The sequence below is a fragment of the Glossina fuscipes genome, unplaced genomic scaffold, assembly GCF_014805625.2.
Source record: "Glossina fuscipes isolate IAEA_lab_2018 unplaced genomic scaffold, Yale_Gfus_2 60755, whole genome shotgun sequence".
In the NCBI taxonomy this organism is placed as follows: Eukaryota; Metazoa; Arthropoda; class Insecta; order Diptera; family Glossinidae; genus Glossina; species Glossina fuscipes.
In genome coordinates this window covers 194189-212813 of record NW_024003067.1, presented here as the reverse complement: position 1 = coordinate 212813, position 18625 = coordinate 194189, and the positions used below count along the sequence as shown (strand labels likewise).

Below are 18625 nucleotides of genomic sequence, written 5' to 3'. Positions count from 1 at the left end.
GTTGATATAGAAAACCAACCAAATCTTGACTGATTTAAAAATCCGAGGAAATTCACAGCGCAACGTAAAAAAACAATTTTTGAAAATGGTTTCTTAATAACTATAGCCGATATTTCTCGTTTTTAATGTAAACCATACAAAAAGTTAATTACATAAATAATCTTTTTTGGTTCAAACAGACGCGTTCTACATAAAAATGCTTATTTTTCGCTCATCGCTTTTCGTTATGTACGACGGAACTTTGCTAATTAAAAAATAATATTCAGCAATGCCAACATTTCGTTGGCATTTAAAATGTAAATGTTTTGGTAACGCATATGACGCTTATCAGAAGTTTGTTTTTTTCATTAATTTTATGGAGCTGTTTTTAAAAGAACGACACCGTATGCTACTAAAATTGTCCCGTAATAACCCAGCGCTTTTCAGCAACAATTTAGAATATTTGGGGCAAATTAACTGACTCACCGACAACACAGAAGATGTCACACAGACTCGCGACCGCATCGAAAACAAGAAATAGTATTCACGGACCATCAAACTTTTGACATATTGACCAACTCAGCTAGTTTTTCGTCAGTTTGCTTAAGTTTTTGTGTATTGATGGATGCTTTCTATGGTCCGCAGGTTTAGCAATGAAAATATGTTGAAATTTTTAAGATATAGTAAAATCTTTCTTTATTTTACGTCTTTACAGTAAATTATTAAATTCGAACTAACAAATGTTAATCGGTAAAGTAAAAAAACCCCCAAATCAAAAACTTAACTGAATAATAAACGAATAAACGTGTTTTCAAATACCCAAAACATTTCACTTTTATATCAAAAAATTGAAGTTAACTAAAAATTAGATGGATCCCTTTGCCGCAACTTTCTAATTTAGTCGATAGCACATTATGCATCATCGTAATTTTGAAAAGTCTATCTAGGAATGTCCTATTTTAAGATCGGTAATATTTGCTCCCGCAGAAATAAACATTGGTAAAATCACAGCAAGACGTTATCATATTCTCTTCCTAGTTCATGTCTGTTATCTTCTAGCCAGTTATTTATGCACTTTTGTTAGTACATTTATGCAAGTATCATTAAATATTCAATCACAATAAGTGGAAAGACCAAAAAATGCTTTGAGGTTAAAATATTATACTTTTTATATGGTATTTACATTCTTCGTTAATGTTACTGTTGGTGTTATTTTTAGCACAAATTGCCTTAGCCCATTACCTCCCCCCACCTTCACCACATTTTATTTCTGTTATTACCCGTCTCCCAATTTGACACAGTTATTCTATGAAAAATCGGACTGATTAATATAAGATAAATAAATTATATAAGAGAAACAATATATGTGTAATTTAGGTTCACATATATATCTGATGGACATTGGCGTCATATAAAAAACTGTTCGAAAAAGTCTATTCGATAAGTCAGAATTTGACCGCTTCGATGGTTACAATTTATATAATAAATACTATAAAATTTAGTTGTGAGCTACGATAATAAACTATTTGTTATCTTATTGTATATATATATTCACATGTTGTTTAAAAATTTCATTAAGTCGTGTAAAAAAGTAATAATTTGGTAAACTTAATAATAATACGCTATAAATAATGTCAATAATGATTTTTTTTTTTTAATTTATAAAAATACCACAAATACGGAAAAAATATTTACAAATATCTGCCATTGTATAAATTTATTTGGCGCTTATTGGGGAAGCTTAAAATGTGTTTAAATTTATTAATTTAATATTTTTACTGCTTGGTAGACACGCATACAGCAAAAGGGACACGTCGGTTCCTTGCCAGAACATATATTATTGGCACAGTCTACGCAGAACATCTTATGTCCACATGGTATTAACGCGGCTACCATTTCTTTTTCATGGCAAATGCAGCAATCACGTTTGATTTTAGTTTTGCCATTATGTTCCATAGGGCCATGAATGATAATAGGTTTGTTCCGAAAATGATTGTAATTCAAATATTCTTGGTCTGTCGGACTGATAGAAGCCGGACAATATGAACTCGTAACTACTGCTAACTTCTTTGGTAGCTTCCATATATTTGGTGATTCACCAATACCTTCATCTATTTCCGTGGAGTCTCCAAGACTTACCCTTTTCCAGAATGCAGCTGTACTGGTAGTATTATTGTTACTTTGAGAAAGGCTCTTTGAAGAAGACGCGGATGCCGATGAGGCGGACGAGCAAGAACGTGTCAAAGCACTAACACTATTTGCACCGTTTGAAATTTCGTTAATGTTAGACTTTAAATTTCTTAAAATTGCATTACTACTGACATTACGGACTGGTCCACCGTTCGTCATGAAACTTGCAAGCTGTTGTATATTAGGCGTTTGCTGGTCTAGATCTGACTCGAAACCACTACTTGCTTTGATTATATGATTTGAGTAATCTCCTTTGTTAGTCGTCATATGAAAGTTCATCATCCCATTTAAATGAATCTGGTTAATCGGATGGGAGCTTGATGCCACTGAAGGTTTAATATCTATTTCAGTTGAATGAGTTAGAGGAAATTCAGTTAAACGACCGGACGATGAGCTAAGGCTAGTCAAATTTTTTACTGGTGTTTTCTTTGAATTAGTTTCTACACCATGTAATTGGCTTACAACTTCCCCAACACTTTGCTGAAGAGATTCAAAAGCTGATTCAATTCCCGTTTTATAGATGGTAGATAAAAGTTCGACGTGTATATCGTCGTTGACAATTTTATCAATGGTATGTATAGCTTGCAAAGATTTATCATTATTTCTATGTGGCGTACTTTCCATTGACATAGTTTCAACTGAAGTCGTAGCGCTAGGAATTAGTGCGTTAATCTTGGGAACGATTTGTAAAATAGGCAATGGTGATGTTAGCATGTTAGGTAAACTTAATTCATCGTGGACTGTTGAGCCCACAGTGTGCTGAGATGATGGGGTCGTAAACATCGAAACTGATTGCAATGAAGCCTTTCCTGGAATAGATTCCTGATTTATTGACGAGTTCACAATTTTCGGCATGTCTTTGTTATCCTCTTGACCAATCGCTAAGTGAAATTGATGGGGTGTGGTAGAATGAGAAAGAGACAACGCAGTCGCCAAAGAAGTTATAGGCGCAGGTATCGAAGTATGGATTGCGGATGAAGTTGCCATATGTCCTTGCATAAACAACGCCGACCTATTTGAGTTACCTACGTTTTCAGCGCCTGTTCGTGTTGCTATGTGCGCCTCGATATGTTTGCGAGCCGCTTGCACATTGTCTGGTAAACCGGTTACTTCGAATATTGGCTCTTTATCACGTGATGGGGTGACGATATAAGTTTGCGTTTCATGCTGTATATGCTTAATAGTATTGCCCTTGGGTCCTACAACTAGACCTACAACCCTATACGGTACACGTACCTGAATAGTCACTTGCCCCTGAATACCATTACCGGCGCTCAAAGAATTTTTTGGAATACAACCAACGCCAGCCATCCCATTGTAAGCCCCATTTCCATCACCAGCTCTACGAGTTGCGCGAATTAGCGTGAAATGTTCTGCTGCGGACAATATTTCCCGTTTCGCCTTTGCTACATCTTCTTTTCGTCCAGTTACAACAAAAACTGGCTCTTCATTTCGCACAGGAGTTTTTATGTAGGTATTAGTTTTAGCACGCAAAGCTTTGATTTTACAACCTTAAAAATATTTGTATATAATTTTACATGTAGAATACAATATAAGTGTGTTCTCACCTTGACGTCCCACGATTTCAGCAACATGCTCTGAACTTGGGACTGGTACACACTCAGTCATATTTTGAGATTTTTTTGCACGCTCTTCTGAAATAGTTAAACATGTTGACGGATTTAGATAATTCGGAGTATTGAAATGACCAGAGCTGCTTTGGTTGCCTGTATACTTAGAATTAGTCAGCACTGTTGTATTACGTGTCGGCAGTAGTGTTTTACTTAAAGTATTCATTTGATAAGCTGAGTTGTATTGGGGGAACTGATTTTCTGTAGCTTGAAAACGTAGCTGCTGCAATTGAGAATTCTGAACGATCATCTGGTCGTTTAACCCCATCATCGATAATTCCACAGCGAGTTGCAATGTACGTGCATCGTCTGTATTTAAGCTTTGCATGGAATGATGAACCATATGTTGTTGTTGATATTGCGATTGAAATTGTTGGACGTGATGCTGTCGCGAATTGTGGTGAACGGAAAAATCCGCAGAAAAATCATCCAACAACTGTGATTGCTCATTTAGTATACCGTTTTCTTTTTTAATCGCATTGTCTTCCGTTAATTTGAACTTAGCCAATAAAGAATTTTGCGGAACACATTTTAGAACCTGTTCTTCATATTCGCCATTTACAGCTGTTGACGAAAATGAATCGTGTAAAGTTTTATTCGCTGGTGTAGGCGATGGTATGCTGCCAGTTGTAGAAGTTGATGACGTAGGAGAGTTTGATAAAGATGAGCAACCAGAACTGCCGCTTAAAATGATGGCATTCTCGAAACAAAATGAAGTAGCACATGTTGACGTTGACGAAACTTTTGCTGCAATTGTTGGCGTGAACACGTTGGATGGTGAACAAATCTCTGATGTGACAGCAGTATTTGTTAAGATTGTTGCCGTTTTTATTGAAGACATGATTCCCATATATTTTATTATAACGTTTTTATCCTTTCATAGACGTAATAGCCTTTTCACTACGCACTTATTTTTTTACGTTTTACTTTTCATTACGTTATACTTTAGTGCTTTAGAACATGTCAATGACTTACCCTATCACTGAATAAATCCTATAAAAAAAATAAAAAATTAGAAACAAGATATCATTTTAAACATAAACCATCAGAAACTTTTTAAAAAATATTCAGTTCATACATTGCTTTGCTTACGCTTAACTATATGTGTGCAATTCTAATCCCATTTATTAACCGGGCGTTGTTTTTTCAAACTGAAAACTTCCTGCACACATGCATATGTAAACTTTTGTCGCCGAATGTCCATAAAACCGTGTCTTCAACGTAAAAAGAAAAAAAATACCATTCCAATGGTTTAAAAGTTATATGTATTAACTATTCGTCACAATAGGTTAGGTTTCATACCTTTTTTGTTTAACTATCGCAGCCAAACATAACCGAAAGCCAAAAAGGCCATAACGCAAAAGATGTCCGCGCCAACGACCAAAGAAAAATCGATATATACAATTAGGATATTCAGCACATCCTCTCTTTTCCCTCCTTTACGCTACAGTTTTTTTGTAAGCGCACGCAAAAATTCCCCAAATGAGCATGAAAAATTTTCACCATTTCAGCACGGTGCCACCCCGAATTCCTTTTGAACTACAACACAATTGCTGAATTGCCTTGTTTAAAGCCGAGATGAAAAAGTGATGCCAATATCCTACTACAAAAATTGTAGAACCAGCTGAATTATGTTAAGAGCAAGTGAATATATTAGTCAGCAAATACACCTGAGGTCTTATCATGAACATTTATGAGTAATTTCAAACCACTCCTACGAATGCCACTTCAAATTGTATTAACTATTAATTTAATTTTTATTAAACGCACATGAGGATTTGGCAATTTTTATTTATTTATTATTGTAACATTTTGCTTCACGTGTTAGGAAAATATAAGAAGTTCATATATTTTAAAGTATGGCTCCTATCTTAAAAGTTGGTTAGAGAACACATTTATATGCTTCATAGATATATTGAATTTTCATAACAATTAATTATTTTTATGTGAACGCGCAAATATTCACATTTAACTGCTATTATTTTAGTAACAGTAGCCAAAGAAACTAGTATACGCTTTTTCGGATTAACGATGTGCAACGAAACAAAAAAAAGCGGATATCTACATAAAAAACTTGTAAAACTTGTAAAAAACTTTACGTTTAGTTTGATTGTGAATGGTCCACAACGAATATTGTGTGAAGACGCTAATTTTATAGTTTTTAAGAGACAAAGGCAATTGTTTTATTGTTTTGAATTTGCTGGAATCAAGAAACATTTTAAACATATTTTAGAAAATCGCAAATTGCAAAACCAAATCAAATGAAAACTAAACAAAAAAATTGAATTATAACCAGTGATCGAAAAAATTTTGCGTTTTATATTATAAAATAATAGATTAAAGCATATAAAATTGATACGTATAGCATAATGATTATTGGAAGTTACGAAAATTCGTATTCAACTCTATCGGCTTTTAAATCGATTAAAAATAAAACTATCAGTTATATCCCAATACGGTCTGAACGGCCATATAAAATCTTTAAATAGTGTACCCGTTATCTAGTGATTATCGGCAATTGATTGCTTCCCCTGTTGATCTCTCAAAGAACTTTAAAAGTAGATAGATTTCTAATTTACTACGCAATGCCGGGATATCTCATTGCGTTCTGTTCTATTCATACCCTTGTTCTGTGTGGCACTTTTACCTACTTCATCCATTCATTAAGGTTGCTTCATCTCTTTAAGCATTTAAGATTAACTTTTAGTCGAAAGCATTGCAGGAATTTGTTTCATTTTTTAGTTCTCTATTACAAACGCATTGTTACATGGATTTAGTTTTATACATATTTGCAAAAACTACCTCTAAAAACTTTTACACTGTATTTTTGTCTCTCTTTTTGCTATATTTCAGTCTTTTATATAAGACAGCTTCTGCTTTAATACAATAAATATGCTATCGAAACAGCTAAAAACGATAAATAATCCCATACTCATTGGATACTTGTCAGTAATATTACTAATGTTACTCCACCCGATATCTCTGACCAAACGTTTATATCCCGCTCGGGGTCCTGGACAAACTAAAATTATTTTCAATAAAATTAGAGTTTCTCTCTTTTAAATGTTGGAGCATCCCTATTTCTTGCTATGTTGAAGCGCTATATAACGCCCTCTCATGAAATGTACTCCGCAGGATTTAAACACAAAAAACGAGGACAGGGTTGCTAAAATCTTATGCGACTGCTCCTATTTGCAGACATAAAAACAGTTGCACATTCAACACTCGTGCAAAGTGGGCTTCAGGTTGGGTAAATACTTTCGTTTTGCAGATTCGAAATGACACGTAGGTGTTAGAAAAACTTTGATATACATCATTATTCTAAAACAATGCCTTTGTCAAGCAATTACCGAATCGGGTTTAACTATGAATAACGCAACTCTATGCAGGACAATTTTGACTTTCTAAACGCCGTTCCGAGCCGATAGCCTGTGTTGCTAGTGCTCAATGTCTTTTTTTTAGTCTAAGAATTCATTTCATTAGTCTAAAATTAAAATAATAATAATAAACGCCGTTCCTTTTCATCCATAACTAAGTAATATACGTAATCGAAGCTTAGGGCAGCGTATGTACACCACACGCTTAAAATGTGGCTACTTATTATTAAACAGTATCAAAAACGGTATTACAGCCATATGAGCGTGGTATTTATATGTTTTCCGTTAAATTAATCCAAAAGGATAAAGATGTCGAACCCCTCTGAAAATATTAAAATGCACTAGGTATCCTATTTATATGATAGTTATAGTTATACAAAAAAAGGAACCCAAAAATTGTATAAAAGAAGTGAATAGAAAATTAAAATAGTGTAGCATTAAAAACGTATAAAACATTGTATTTAACCTATTAGTAAGCTAGCTACGTTTTTGTTTAATCGTTTTAATTTAGTTACGATTAAAAAAGTTCGATGACTTGATGATGAGATTTTAGGTTGGATGAAATTATCTTAAATTTTACATTATATACAATTTAATATGTGCATATTTATGTACATTACACATTAAAAAATATGAAATAACAACTGGTTGCCTTCACACGTTGAATTTTTTGAGTTGGCAACTCTTCAGGTCGTTTTGCTTGCTTAGTTTGCAAAAAAACAATATTTGTGAACCTTTTTATATCGCGGCGAGCCATTTGTTGTTGATATTCAAGAAGAAGAAAAGCACTTGGTCTTTTAATGGCGGCCGTTCTCCCATCCTACTTCAACTTGGTTTGTGTCTGAAATTCTTCACTTGCACACTGAAACTCTTTATAAATACATAACGACGGGTTGTTTTGGCGATGATGCTCATGTAGAAGGAAAGTACTTTACTATCCACTGCGAGGATGAAGCAGATACATCTAAAATATCTGTAAAGAGACAAATGGTAGAACGCAGATATGTTTCGATAAATCCTGTTTTCTCTTTGAATATAAAAGGAACAGTTCCAATGATTACAGCAAGACGAACTGGAAGGGAATGACGACGGCGCGAGTAATCCTGCTAATTATGGAGCTCCTGTGGGTGTTAATATTCAAGACGTCCTGCTTGGAAATGACGCTATAGCATCACAGCGAAGGATACTGAATCAGTAGGACGAATTTTTCCTACGAAATCAAATGACTTAATCAACTAATTTGTAGCAGTTGCTACTGCTGTAAACACATATGCGTTTTCAAGACAATTTGTAGAATGGGTTCCTGAAAGTTATTGAGATCAGTTGACGATAAATTGAATTCTATGAAAAAAACAGTGTTTGACCGCTTGCACCTTAAAACGCTAAGGATGAAGATTTATCATTAGTTGAAAACGAATTCAACGTCATAATAGAAGGCAGAAAGATTATTTACTGCAACGACTTGAAATTTACATATCTGCTGTGATTGTTAGGTCTAATTATTGAATTATCATATTGTAGACGTACTCATTTTTTACTTTTTAATATGTATTAAATTCCTTTATAACAACAGCTTGCGGCCTCCAATCTGGTTCAGACTGGAAATATCAATGATCGAGATACCTTTAGCAAAGGAAGTTTACTGTGCAGGCTTCTTTTCATGGAAGATCTATGGGATGCTGTGTAAATTAAAGCTAATTATGGCATGTTCAAAACTTTATTTGTTGTTTAAAGTAATGTTGTTTGCCCATTAATAAAAAACTGCTATAATGCAGCAGAGTTGGAAAAATATAGAAAAAAAATTTCAAGATTCTGGCTTGGCATGAAGATTGAGTTTCTTATGAAAACTCACAGAAAAATGGAAGTGTGAATAAATGGAGACATTTGTAAATACTTGCGATAAAATTATCAAACGTGTCAGTGAAAATCTTTGATGAACGGATTGAAACAATGATGTTGACTAATCTGTCAATATTGTATCAGCCAAAGATGGTGAGCATTAAGAGTTCAGGAGCTAACATAACAGATGATTATGTAAAAAGGAATGAAACTCGGGCAGGTAAATCTTAACTGACATCTCTTGTTGGAAAATAGCAAGAACTTGAAAATAACGGTCCGTACTGATTTGGCTGCCAAGGAAATGTTTACATTATAACGGATTGTTCAAAGAAGAAGAAAAAGTATTTGTTAAGAAGAACATGATAAAACACCAATCCGGTTTGAAAATTAGTCTGCAATTGGATAAAATTAAACTGTCCAGTATTATTTATCAAACAAGTGCACCAATGGTGTAACCGAAAGAATGTGCAGAACTTATTAAAAAAGCTAGACTTTTTTTGTTTCAAGTAAATTTAAACAAGAGCAAAACCAGTGGATATTGCAGTTTGTATAGTTAATCGATTATCAGGTAATCATCATTATGATGTTCATAGAAATATACATAAATGATATCTTGATCTAGCCAAATGAGAAGAACAATTTAAAAATTTTCTTAACAAATAGTTCAAAAAAAAGGATTTGGAAACTTCGAATTTTATTCTGGGGATGAAATATTACAGCAGACAGCATTGATAGAAAATTATGGGCATAACAACGTGGATGTCTTACAAATAGTCTAAGAAATTTAATATGGCGAACAGTAAAGATTTCGCTGCACAACTTTGTATCAATGATTAGTTCTTTTCTGAATTTAGCTCTCATTTCGCAGTAAAAATCCATTAATTGAAAACAGCCATAAATCTGCCACAAGATATGTGCATTTATTTCTAAAATTTATTTCTGGAATTTCAGGCGACGAAACACAGTGGTATTCTTCACAACTGAATCTGAATGTATGGAAATATCGGTAGATTGCTAAGGATTGAGTTGATTAAAATCATTGTGCAGTGAGATTTTTTTATCCAGGCAAGGCAAGCGGCATCGCGTCAGCTTCGAAGTTAAAGTTCAGTGCAACCAAATTGAATGGTCGTTACAACTTGACTATTAAATTTAAAGAGTGCTGCAATAATCTGCGTTTGAGCGCCTTTAATTTCAGTGAGTGTGTTGGGATGAATAGAAATCGATATGTTTGTTTGTTCTGATGTACGTTTGTTCATTGTACTTTGTTATATTATGAAATGAAATTTATTCGTTTCACATTATTAAACATGTTTATCACAATATTAGTTAACGAAACGCTCATTTTATACTTAAATAATTGATTGCTCGCGTGCTAAAATATGCACAAATTTTGAACAGGACATAACTGCTAATTGATATGAAGCTTGTAAAGAATTCTACCAATAGTATAGTTACACCTTATCTTTTCCGAGGAAAACATGTTAAGTTCTCTTAATAAACATATTACAATTTGTTGAACAACATGCCTACTATTTTGTAGACATCATATACGCCTATATAGTTGTTTTGCTTCTACTTATTAATAAGCTACAGTTAGCCCATTGAAGTATTCCTTTTATGCAACGATTAACGGTCACTAATTTATTTCCCATACGTCGCATACATATTAAGCAAAGTGACATACCTAACGGTCTTGTGGTTTGCACTTATTGGTGTCTGAGGCAAAATCATATACCTAAAAAGTCACTTGTCTATTAACAGCTCCGTCAGTATGCTAGGGATGGTATATGAAACGCTTTGTTGTTCAATATACTACTCCCATGAACACATACCTAATAACCTCGAATTTTCTATATTTGCAGTTTTTGGACATATAAGCCACAAATCTATTGGCTTAGTCCATCTCCATTCAACATACCAAAAAAAAAAAAAAATATTTACAGTTATTGCCATACTTGTATATTAACAGTTACTTCAATATGCCAAAGCTAGCACATTGAGTTGTTCTTGTTAAGTAGGGATTAATGGCTTTCATACATGTTCGATCATGCGATTTGGTACCTAAGATAGCATTAATAATAAGATGTATGTAAGAGTATCATTATAACACATATAAAAGTAAGTGTTGAGATTGCAACACAAGTGCAGCACAACACTCTATGTAACAGGACAGCGATGGTGACCGCGACAACAAAAGAGCGTGTCGTAATACGCTCATTCTTTCAGTCTTGTTACAGCAGCCAGAGGTAAGGAATCGCAGACAACATACTCGTTTGTACTTGACATTACCGACTGGGACATTTTTTTGACTACGGATAGGCGATGGCAATCTCAGCTTAGGCGTCATCTCTGGATAACAGTAGGACCACTAAATCTTACGCATAGAAGATGGCAGTGTCAGCTTAGGCATCATCCGATGTTAGGCGAAGCGATAATAGTGACATTCTAGCATAGTATTCTGACATTTTAGCATAAATATGGAGACTACGAAAATACGACATGGTGTGCGATCTAATTTTCACCAGATCACAGTGCATTGTTATTATAATAACAGAGCGTAGTTCAACAGTATACTGACAAAACTTTTAAAAATTTGAGGATATTGTAAAAGAATATGTAATTTAGAATAAGATACAATCACAATGTTTTTGTATGATTTTGTGATAAATACGGAAAGGAAGCAGTAAAAAAGGCATTTAGTACTATCTTTTTATTAATCAATTTCATTAGATTGCAGCGTAAAGGATTGCTGAAACGTTTAAGGATAAGAAGAACTGGTTTCTGCTTCAAGATTAGGTCTCCATGCGACTTTTTACATTTCCTAAAACGATGCTATGGTATATCATGAAGGATTTGGTGGCGCTTGACGATCACTACTTTGCCCTTTGGAATTCGAGTGATGAACTTGTATTCTTTCTACAGAAGTCCATTTTATTTATCAATATCAAACAGCTTTTTTCAGTGTTATATTTTTGGCTCGTGGGTCCTATCAGAAGCGTGTAGCAAACAATTAGTCAATTCAAGTAAAGCAGCCATCAATTTCAAGAAGTACAAAGTATATTCGCAGATTAATTCTGTATGTAGAATCTACTAAAATTCGCTCTCTAACGATTGATGAAAAATATGGATTAAAAAATTCAAAGTATGGTTTTTTGGGTAAAAAAATATCCTTTTATTAGTATTCCAATTTATATAATTTATGCACTTACTAGTTGCAACTATTCCACCAGGAACGATGTGGATGTTGTCATAAACATAATCGTCCTTACCCACAATTCAGTGTCACAACAATAAAAAAAACAATTTAACACTTTCTACGTCGTGGTATGCTAATACAAAGCAAATACATTTAAGGAAACAGAAAAATAAAGGGATGAGAAAAAGAAACTTCTTTAAAAGTGAATCAAAATGAAAGAAAAAGAATTGTATAAAGTTTCAGTAAGAAAGAGGAAAACAAATTTGGTTAATAATTAATTTGTAAGCAAAGATGTACGAATTCAGCTTAAATGAAGGATAGAAAAGGAAAGTGTTCAACTTAGACGATGCCGGCCAATATGTTCCGGCGCCCGTGATGTTCGTGATGGGAGCTGGTTGCTGTTAAGTTATTAAAGATTATTGAGATTTTGAATTTAACTTGCATATGTCGATTACCTGTACTAATTCAACTTTATTTTTGTGTTTGTACCGCCTTCGGGTTTGCAACCACGTGCAATTTCTTCTGGTGGTAATCGTCCAAAGAATATCTGTGAGCAAAGATAAAAAGTCTTTCTACATCTGACGAACTAGCTAGCTCAGCTAAGACTAGTGCGCATGAGTCATAGGCCTGTAATCATCATATAGCGACACTGCAACGTTGCCCTAAAGATTATTTAGATAACAGTTTCAGATATAAGAGGACATAGTTAGACTTACTAGCACATTGGTTAAATGCAATAGATGTAATGATGGGGTTACATAAAACTAAGTTTGATAGATATACAAAGCCTGGTTACAATGTATGAACAGAAAGGTATATTATAATTTAAATGATGAAACTATACGTTAATTAAGTTTTAGTTTAAAGATGTATGTTACTTATTCTTTTTTTCGTTATTTGAAAGGTTTGCGATCATGAACTTCAATTTTCGCATATCTATGTGTAGTTCCCGGTATTCTACCACTCGGATTGCAGACTCGGGTTATTCGAGAGAAACGTAGCTAATGACACCTTTAGCCGAGACAACTAATGTGAGGGAAGAGAAATTTAAAAAATCTACGGAAAAGTGCGTAATATAATTGAAAAGTGATTCGACGTCCTCAAATCAAGACTTAGGTGTTTATTCAAGGTGTTGCGCTATTTCATGTTGCATTTTATTTGTATCCATTAGATCGAACTACAAAGAATAAAATCAACATTCATTACAAATGACAAAGACACTTAAGTGAGGTCTTACCCCCAATGGAACACCTATACCCAAAAACATTTGGCAATCAATTAGCAGCAATTGTTCCAAAGGTCGCTAGAGTCCTTTCTTTAAACCTTGTGAATTTATGGACTTGCCTCAAAGGCCTGCCACTAGTACGATTCAACGCTACTTTATTCTTACGTGCAGACGTAATATGCGTCGAATTTTTGACATGTTATATGGTGTAGTGTAATGTAATGATTTCTTAGTTGAGCCTTTTAAATAGAAACTCCTCGTTTACCATTTTATGCAATTCATTATAATTGCTTTCGCAGTCACAATAATCAATATTTAACCACTTAAATCCTTTAGAGTTGCCACTGTAGACCTGAATGGTCCATTCTAGACGCACTTGGAAAATGAAGTCGAATTGGTAAAATTCTAAAAATGTTTCTGTGTTTCACTCTGATGTCGAATATGTAATTGTTTTACTTAATGCTTTACTTGATTTTGCAAAAATTTATTTCTGCGAAGACGACGATGCTGGATCGTTGACATAATTATACATCAGCTTATAAAGCTTTATAGTGCAGCCTTTAACGCTACATTCTATTCACTTCAGTTTTGTTCAAAAAAGTGCGATATAAATTGTTCACCTTCACTATGTCCTGTCTGTATGCAATATCTTATTTCAGATGGCGATTGTTCTTCTACCAGCGATTCAGAAGATCCACTCACTAAATGTTTTTATAATTGCCATCCGATTATTTTCAGTGTACATAGTCCAATATAATTTATATTGGCTCGACAGCTTACCCGCAAGTCCTTTTACCAACATCGGTTTATTCTTATGTGTGTCCATTTTGCAAGTCTTCAAGGTGGCACAAAATGCAAAATAAATCATCGACTTCAGCTTATCTGTCGACGGAAATATTTTCTTGCCTTTTCAATTAATCCTTCTAAAATGTGTTTCGGGCATCTAAGGTACATTCTCAAGGTGTTAATTACCTTTAGCACCATTGTAAGTAGTATATTTTGCAAATCTCGCTCAATTGCTTCTCACACGGATCCTAGCTAGCTAGCTGGATCCGCGCATGGTTTTGTAAAGAGGTGGTCTATAGAGCTTGATGATCCCTATATTACGAAAAGGCTGTACAGGTTTTTGGTTAGACAAATACTTGAGTATGCCTCTGTTCAGGAGTCACCCTCCGATAGGTGGTATGTAGATTCAATTGAATTTTTTCAGAAGCAATCCTTGCTGTTTGCCCTAAGGAGTTTGGGTTGGGACCCGGTTGCCTTTTGAGGTAATTAGTATAAGATTTACTATTAAGATTTACTTGAATTCGACTGTTAATTTGGCTTCGTTGAATTTCATGTATAAGTAAATAAATAAATACAGCCAGTTGGGTTGGCGTAGGACCATGGACAAAGTACCTGTTATACTTTGTATTTAAAGGATTTTGTTGTGATTAGACACTTCCATCAATTTCCAATAAAATTTGGTACTTTTCTTTCGAAGAATTCCTCTTGCAAACATTGCTGCTGTTTAGTTGCAAATCCACTTGCGATGTAGCATTTTGTTAATTTACTGTTGATTTTTCTTGAAATTTATTAAATGGAAATTAAAGTGTCGAATTTTACTAAATGGAAATGTCGATGTTACTGGTTGTGCTTTAGGTCGCGCTCCTGTCACTTGCATTTTGTTGTTGTTTACTTGAGTGTGAAATGGTACATTTATTTCTATGCTCAACCCTGCCGACGATGTTGAAACTGCTCCGAAGGAAAAATCCTATTGCTGATCTCTGTTGTGATTGTCGGTGACGATGCTGCTGCTGACTGGCTTTGCAGATCAGCAAATTGGATGGATGGATAATTTCCTGAGAAAAGAACGATTGCTAATAAAATAGTTTTTAAATAATGCTCCGACACAGTCAAGTTAAGACGGCTTTAACACGATAAAATAATGACAACATTTTTGAAGAGCTCTTTTTTCTACTTACAACTCTATTTATTAATTTAATGCTCGAACAAGCAAACGAAAACCAACTGCTTTGATCGACTCACTTCTTTTATATTTTAAAATTATTTTCTAGCAGCTTTCGTTGTCAACTTGACATATAACAGCTGACTGTTAGTTTGCACAGCACAAAGATATGCATATATACATTTACATGCATATAAGAATTTAGGAATATTATGGGAAGTTTTTCAGTACATATTATTAAAACAACACACTTGAGTATTTATAAATTAACAAACAAAAAATTGTTATGTGGTCTAGTTAGTGTCGGCAGTAACACAAATATTTAAAATTTGTTGATTACATATTGTTAAAATCAAATGATTTTGTTGAATTGACAATGGTGCAAAAGTTCCAGTGCTTCTGTCATCTTAGTTCGAAGCCAATAAGAGATGGTCCAATATTATTTTAACAGCACCCAATAGCTCAACAATTAATATATTAAACGCCATTTCCAAGCCAATCATCGGAGCTGATTTTCCTAGCAAATACGGGCTCGACGTTAAAAACAAATAATTAGTAGACACCTTCACGTTAGATAATGTAACATTTGGGATTATTTTGCAACATTCGTTGCAAATGCATCCTTGTGGCATATGGGGTTGTTACCTTCAATGATGGAAAAAGTGACGAAGAATCGACTAGTTCACAGGCATGAGCAAAAGTTTGTAATAGCCACAAGGTTGTATATCTCTATTATTACTATTATTATTATAATTTTAAACTAATAAAATAAATTCTTAGACTAAAAAAAAAGAACACTAGCAACACAGGCTATCGGCTCGAATTTAAATAAATATACATTAGATAATGAGCCTAGTAGTATTAATAAAGTAACATATAGAATTGATATTCGATTCTGAAGCTGATTTTAGAATGTCCAATGTATATCTCTAAAAAAAACCATATATAAGTAGTTACGAATTGCAAAACTACAGATTAAAGTGAGTTGTCCTAAGAAGTTATCAATGGTTATAATACGACTTTCGATTACTGAATTTTTGAGTTTACGACGCTTTTAAAGTATGCAACAGCAACATTGAGGTTCCGTCTTCGTTGCGTCATCAACTTCATTATTAACTTCATCATCTCTAATACCAACGTCATCATCTGTAGCAGCAAACAATCGGCATATAAGGTCCTTCATCATTTTTATTTTACGTGTATAATATATATATATAAATTGTTAAGTACCTAACATAATTTAAATAATCATACATGTATACTTATAGATTATTTAATCTGCCCCCTTTTAATTAATCTAGAGGTGTTGATATTATGTATGCTGTTAAAAATAATATGAATTAAAAAAAAGAAAAAAAAATATTTGTAAAAATGTGCTGATCTATTTTTTGTGTGGGGAGGAAAGCAGAAATTGTGAGCCGAAGGTGGCCATAGGTAGGGTAGGATAGAGAATGGCTGCAGAATTGGCTACGAAGTGAAATGTTATGACTGAACATACCAGGAATGCCTATCAGTGGGAAGGAGTAAGTGTAAATGAATACATAAAAAAATATTTATTTAAAATGATGTTAACTTTATTTTCAGTCTTTAAATCATTGAAAAAATTAACTGGGATGAAAGGCCCGTTTGCACTGAAAATTTGTTTTATTTATTTTTAAGGTTTTAAAAGCGAGCTTTTCGAATGGCTTATATATTTTTAAATACAGCTGTTGAAATCTTTTTATCTTTTTAAACAACGCTTTTGAAACGATTTTATCATGAAATAAATATTTTATTTTATATACTGTCATTAATAATTATTATTCTTAATTAATAAACTAAACTAAATTATGAATGCCAATAAAAAGAATATTTCTGTAGGAAGTTTGGTATTTGTGGTGTTAAGTAATTTCTTATTGTGCTCTTCTTGTTCTTGTAACGCTTTGCTGTACAGTGAACGATAATTGAAATATTCATTGGAGTGATTGTATGCGTAGACAGAATCCACAGTTATTTCCGTAACGCCCAACGAAATAAAGAACATTTCATTAACTGAAAAACCAAGCATAGCCTAAATGAAATGGTAGCGGATTAATCTACATATATATTTATGTTTTCTGCGTACGCTCGTATAAATACTTTATTTGTAAAGTTTAGGATCACGAATTGAAAATTGTGGCAGTAAACTTCAGATTTTCTTAGTCCCGACTCGCATGTGTGGAGGCATTGCAGTGGATGAGTTCTGGAAATCCATTGGACTTGTAAAATAATGTACAGCATTATGTAACTGTACCATTTAAGTATTTGCAGATAAAAGCATATTTCCTTTAGCACTTTAGCGGTTAATGATGTCGTACGGTACTCCAACCATTGCCACCAAATTCAATGGTAGGCGTTGCAAAGCAAGAAGTGTTGTTAAGAGATGCATTGGTTACGTTAGTATTAAATTCATTTTCCAAAAACAAATTAAACCTTTATAGTTTTCAAGGCCAAAGGCGTATTTTAATAAAAGAGTGAAAAAGCAGATACGATCCAGGAAGATAGGAAAATTGGCAAATGTTTTTACGGAACATACGGAATATTTCAGAACATTTGCGTGCTCTATAAAGAGTAAAATAGGAAAATTCGATATGGACGTCTCGGTAGAAATCTATAAATTGTGGCGAATAAGTAAGGAAATAAGAAAACACATATCTTCTGCACTTTCAGATTGAATAATAATGAACTTAAAAATATAAGGAATCAATTAGCTTTTTGAATATTAAAAAGTTGGGTTTTATTTTCAGAAACTAATTAAAAACGAACAAATTGCACTTTAAACCACTATACATTCTTCATAGGTAAATTCATACGTTAATGTGTAAATATATAAAATCAAAATAAAAAGGCAAAATTCAGTGCTCAAGCTCACAATGAAAATGATGAACGAAAATTAAATTTTTTTTTTGTTTTTTCTATTAGAAGTGCTTAGTAGCTTCATTTTACTTCTTCGAAAACTTTGCAGAATTTTGTTTCTATATAGGTTTGTACGATTTTCTTATTCATTGCATCATTGTAAAGAAACAAACAAACAAATTTGTATTTTATTTTCTCATTATTTTTTCGAAATAAATTGCGAATGGTGAAAGTCATAAATAACCCTCTAGCAAATGCTTCTCAAGGTAAGCCTTCCAAATGACGACTAGTTAACCAAAAAGGTATATAATCAGTTCCTTTGCTTGTACATCTCTTTTTATAAGAATTGCTTGGTTTCAATATGAT

General features: G+C 33.5%; 1 protein-coding gene and 1 long non-coding RNA gene across 7 annotated transcripts in view; both read right to left on the bottom strand.

The window, feature by feature from the left end:
- Nucleotides 1–1687: 1687 nt before the first annotated feature.
- Nucleotides 1688–5440, bottom strand: LOC119643425. 2 transcript variants are annotated; one of them, XM_038042773.1, is made up of 4 exons: nt 5103–5440; nt 4879–5014; nt 3738–4793; nt 1688–3680 (listed from the first exon to the last, which is right to left on the bottom strand). In XM_038042773.1, the coding sequence occupies exons 3-4, from the start codon at nt 4648–4650 to the stop codon at nt 1741–1743; spliced, it is 2853 nt and encodes a 950-aa protein (XP_037898701.1). In that variant the 5' UTR covers nt 4651–4793; nt 4879–5014; nt 5103–5440; the 3' UTR covers nt 1688–1740. The 2 variants fall into 2 exon arrangements, with proteins under 2 accessions (XP_037898701.1, XP_037898702.1); XM_038042774.1 differs by having other exon boundaries at nt 4893–5014; nt 5103–5383.
- A 5512-nt stretch (nt 5441–10952) lies between these two features.
- The window catches only part of LOC119643420, a 48543-nt gene continuing 40870 nt past the window's right edge, over nt 10953–18625 (bottom strand). Inside the window, exons 1-4 of one of the 5 annotated variants that reach the window (XR_005248276.1) lie at nt 15402–16168; nt 13450–15278; nt 12668–13389; nt 10953–12610 (exon numbers count right to left, since the gene is read on the bottom strand). This is a non-coding gene — a long non-coding RNA (uncharacterized LOC119643420). Of the gene's footprint in view, nt 12611–12667; nt 13390–13449; nt 16169–18625 lie in introns of those variants that run through there. The other 4 variants (XR_005248279.1, XR_005248278.1, XR_005248277.1 and 1 more) reach the window with 4 other exon arrangements.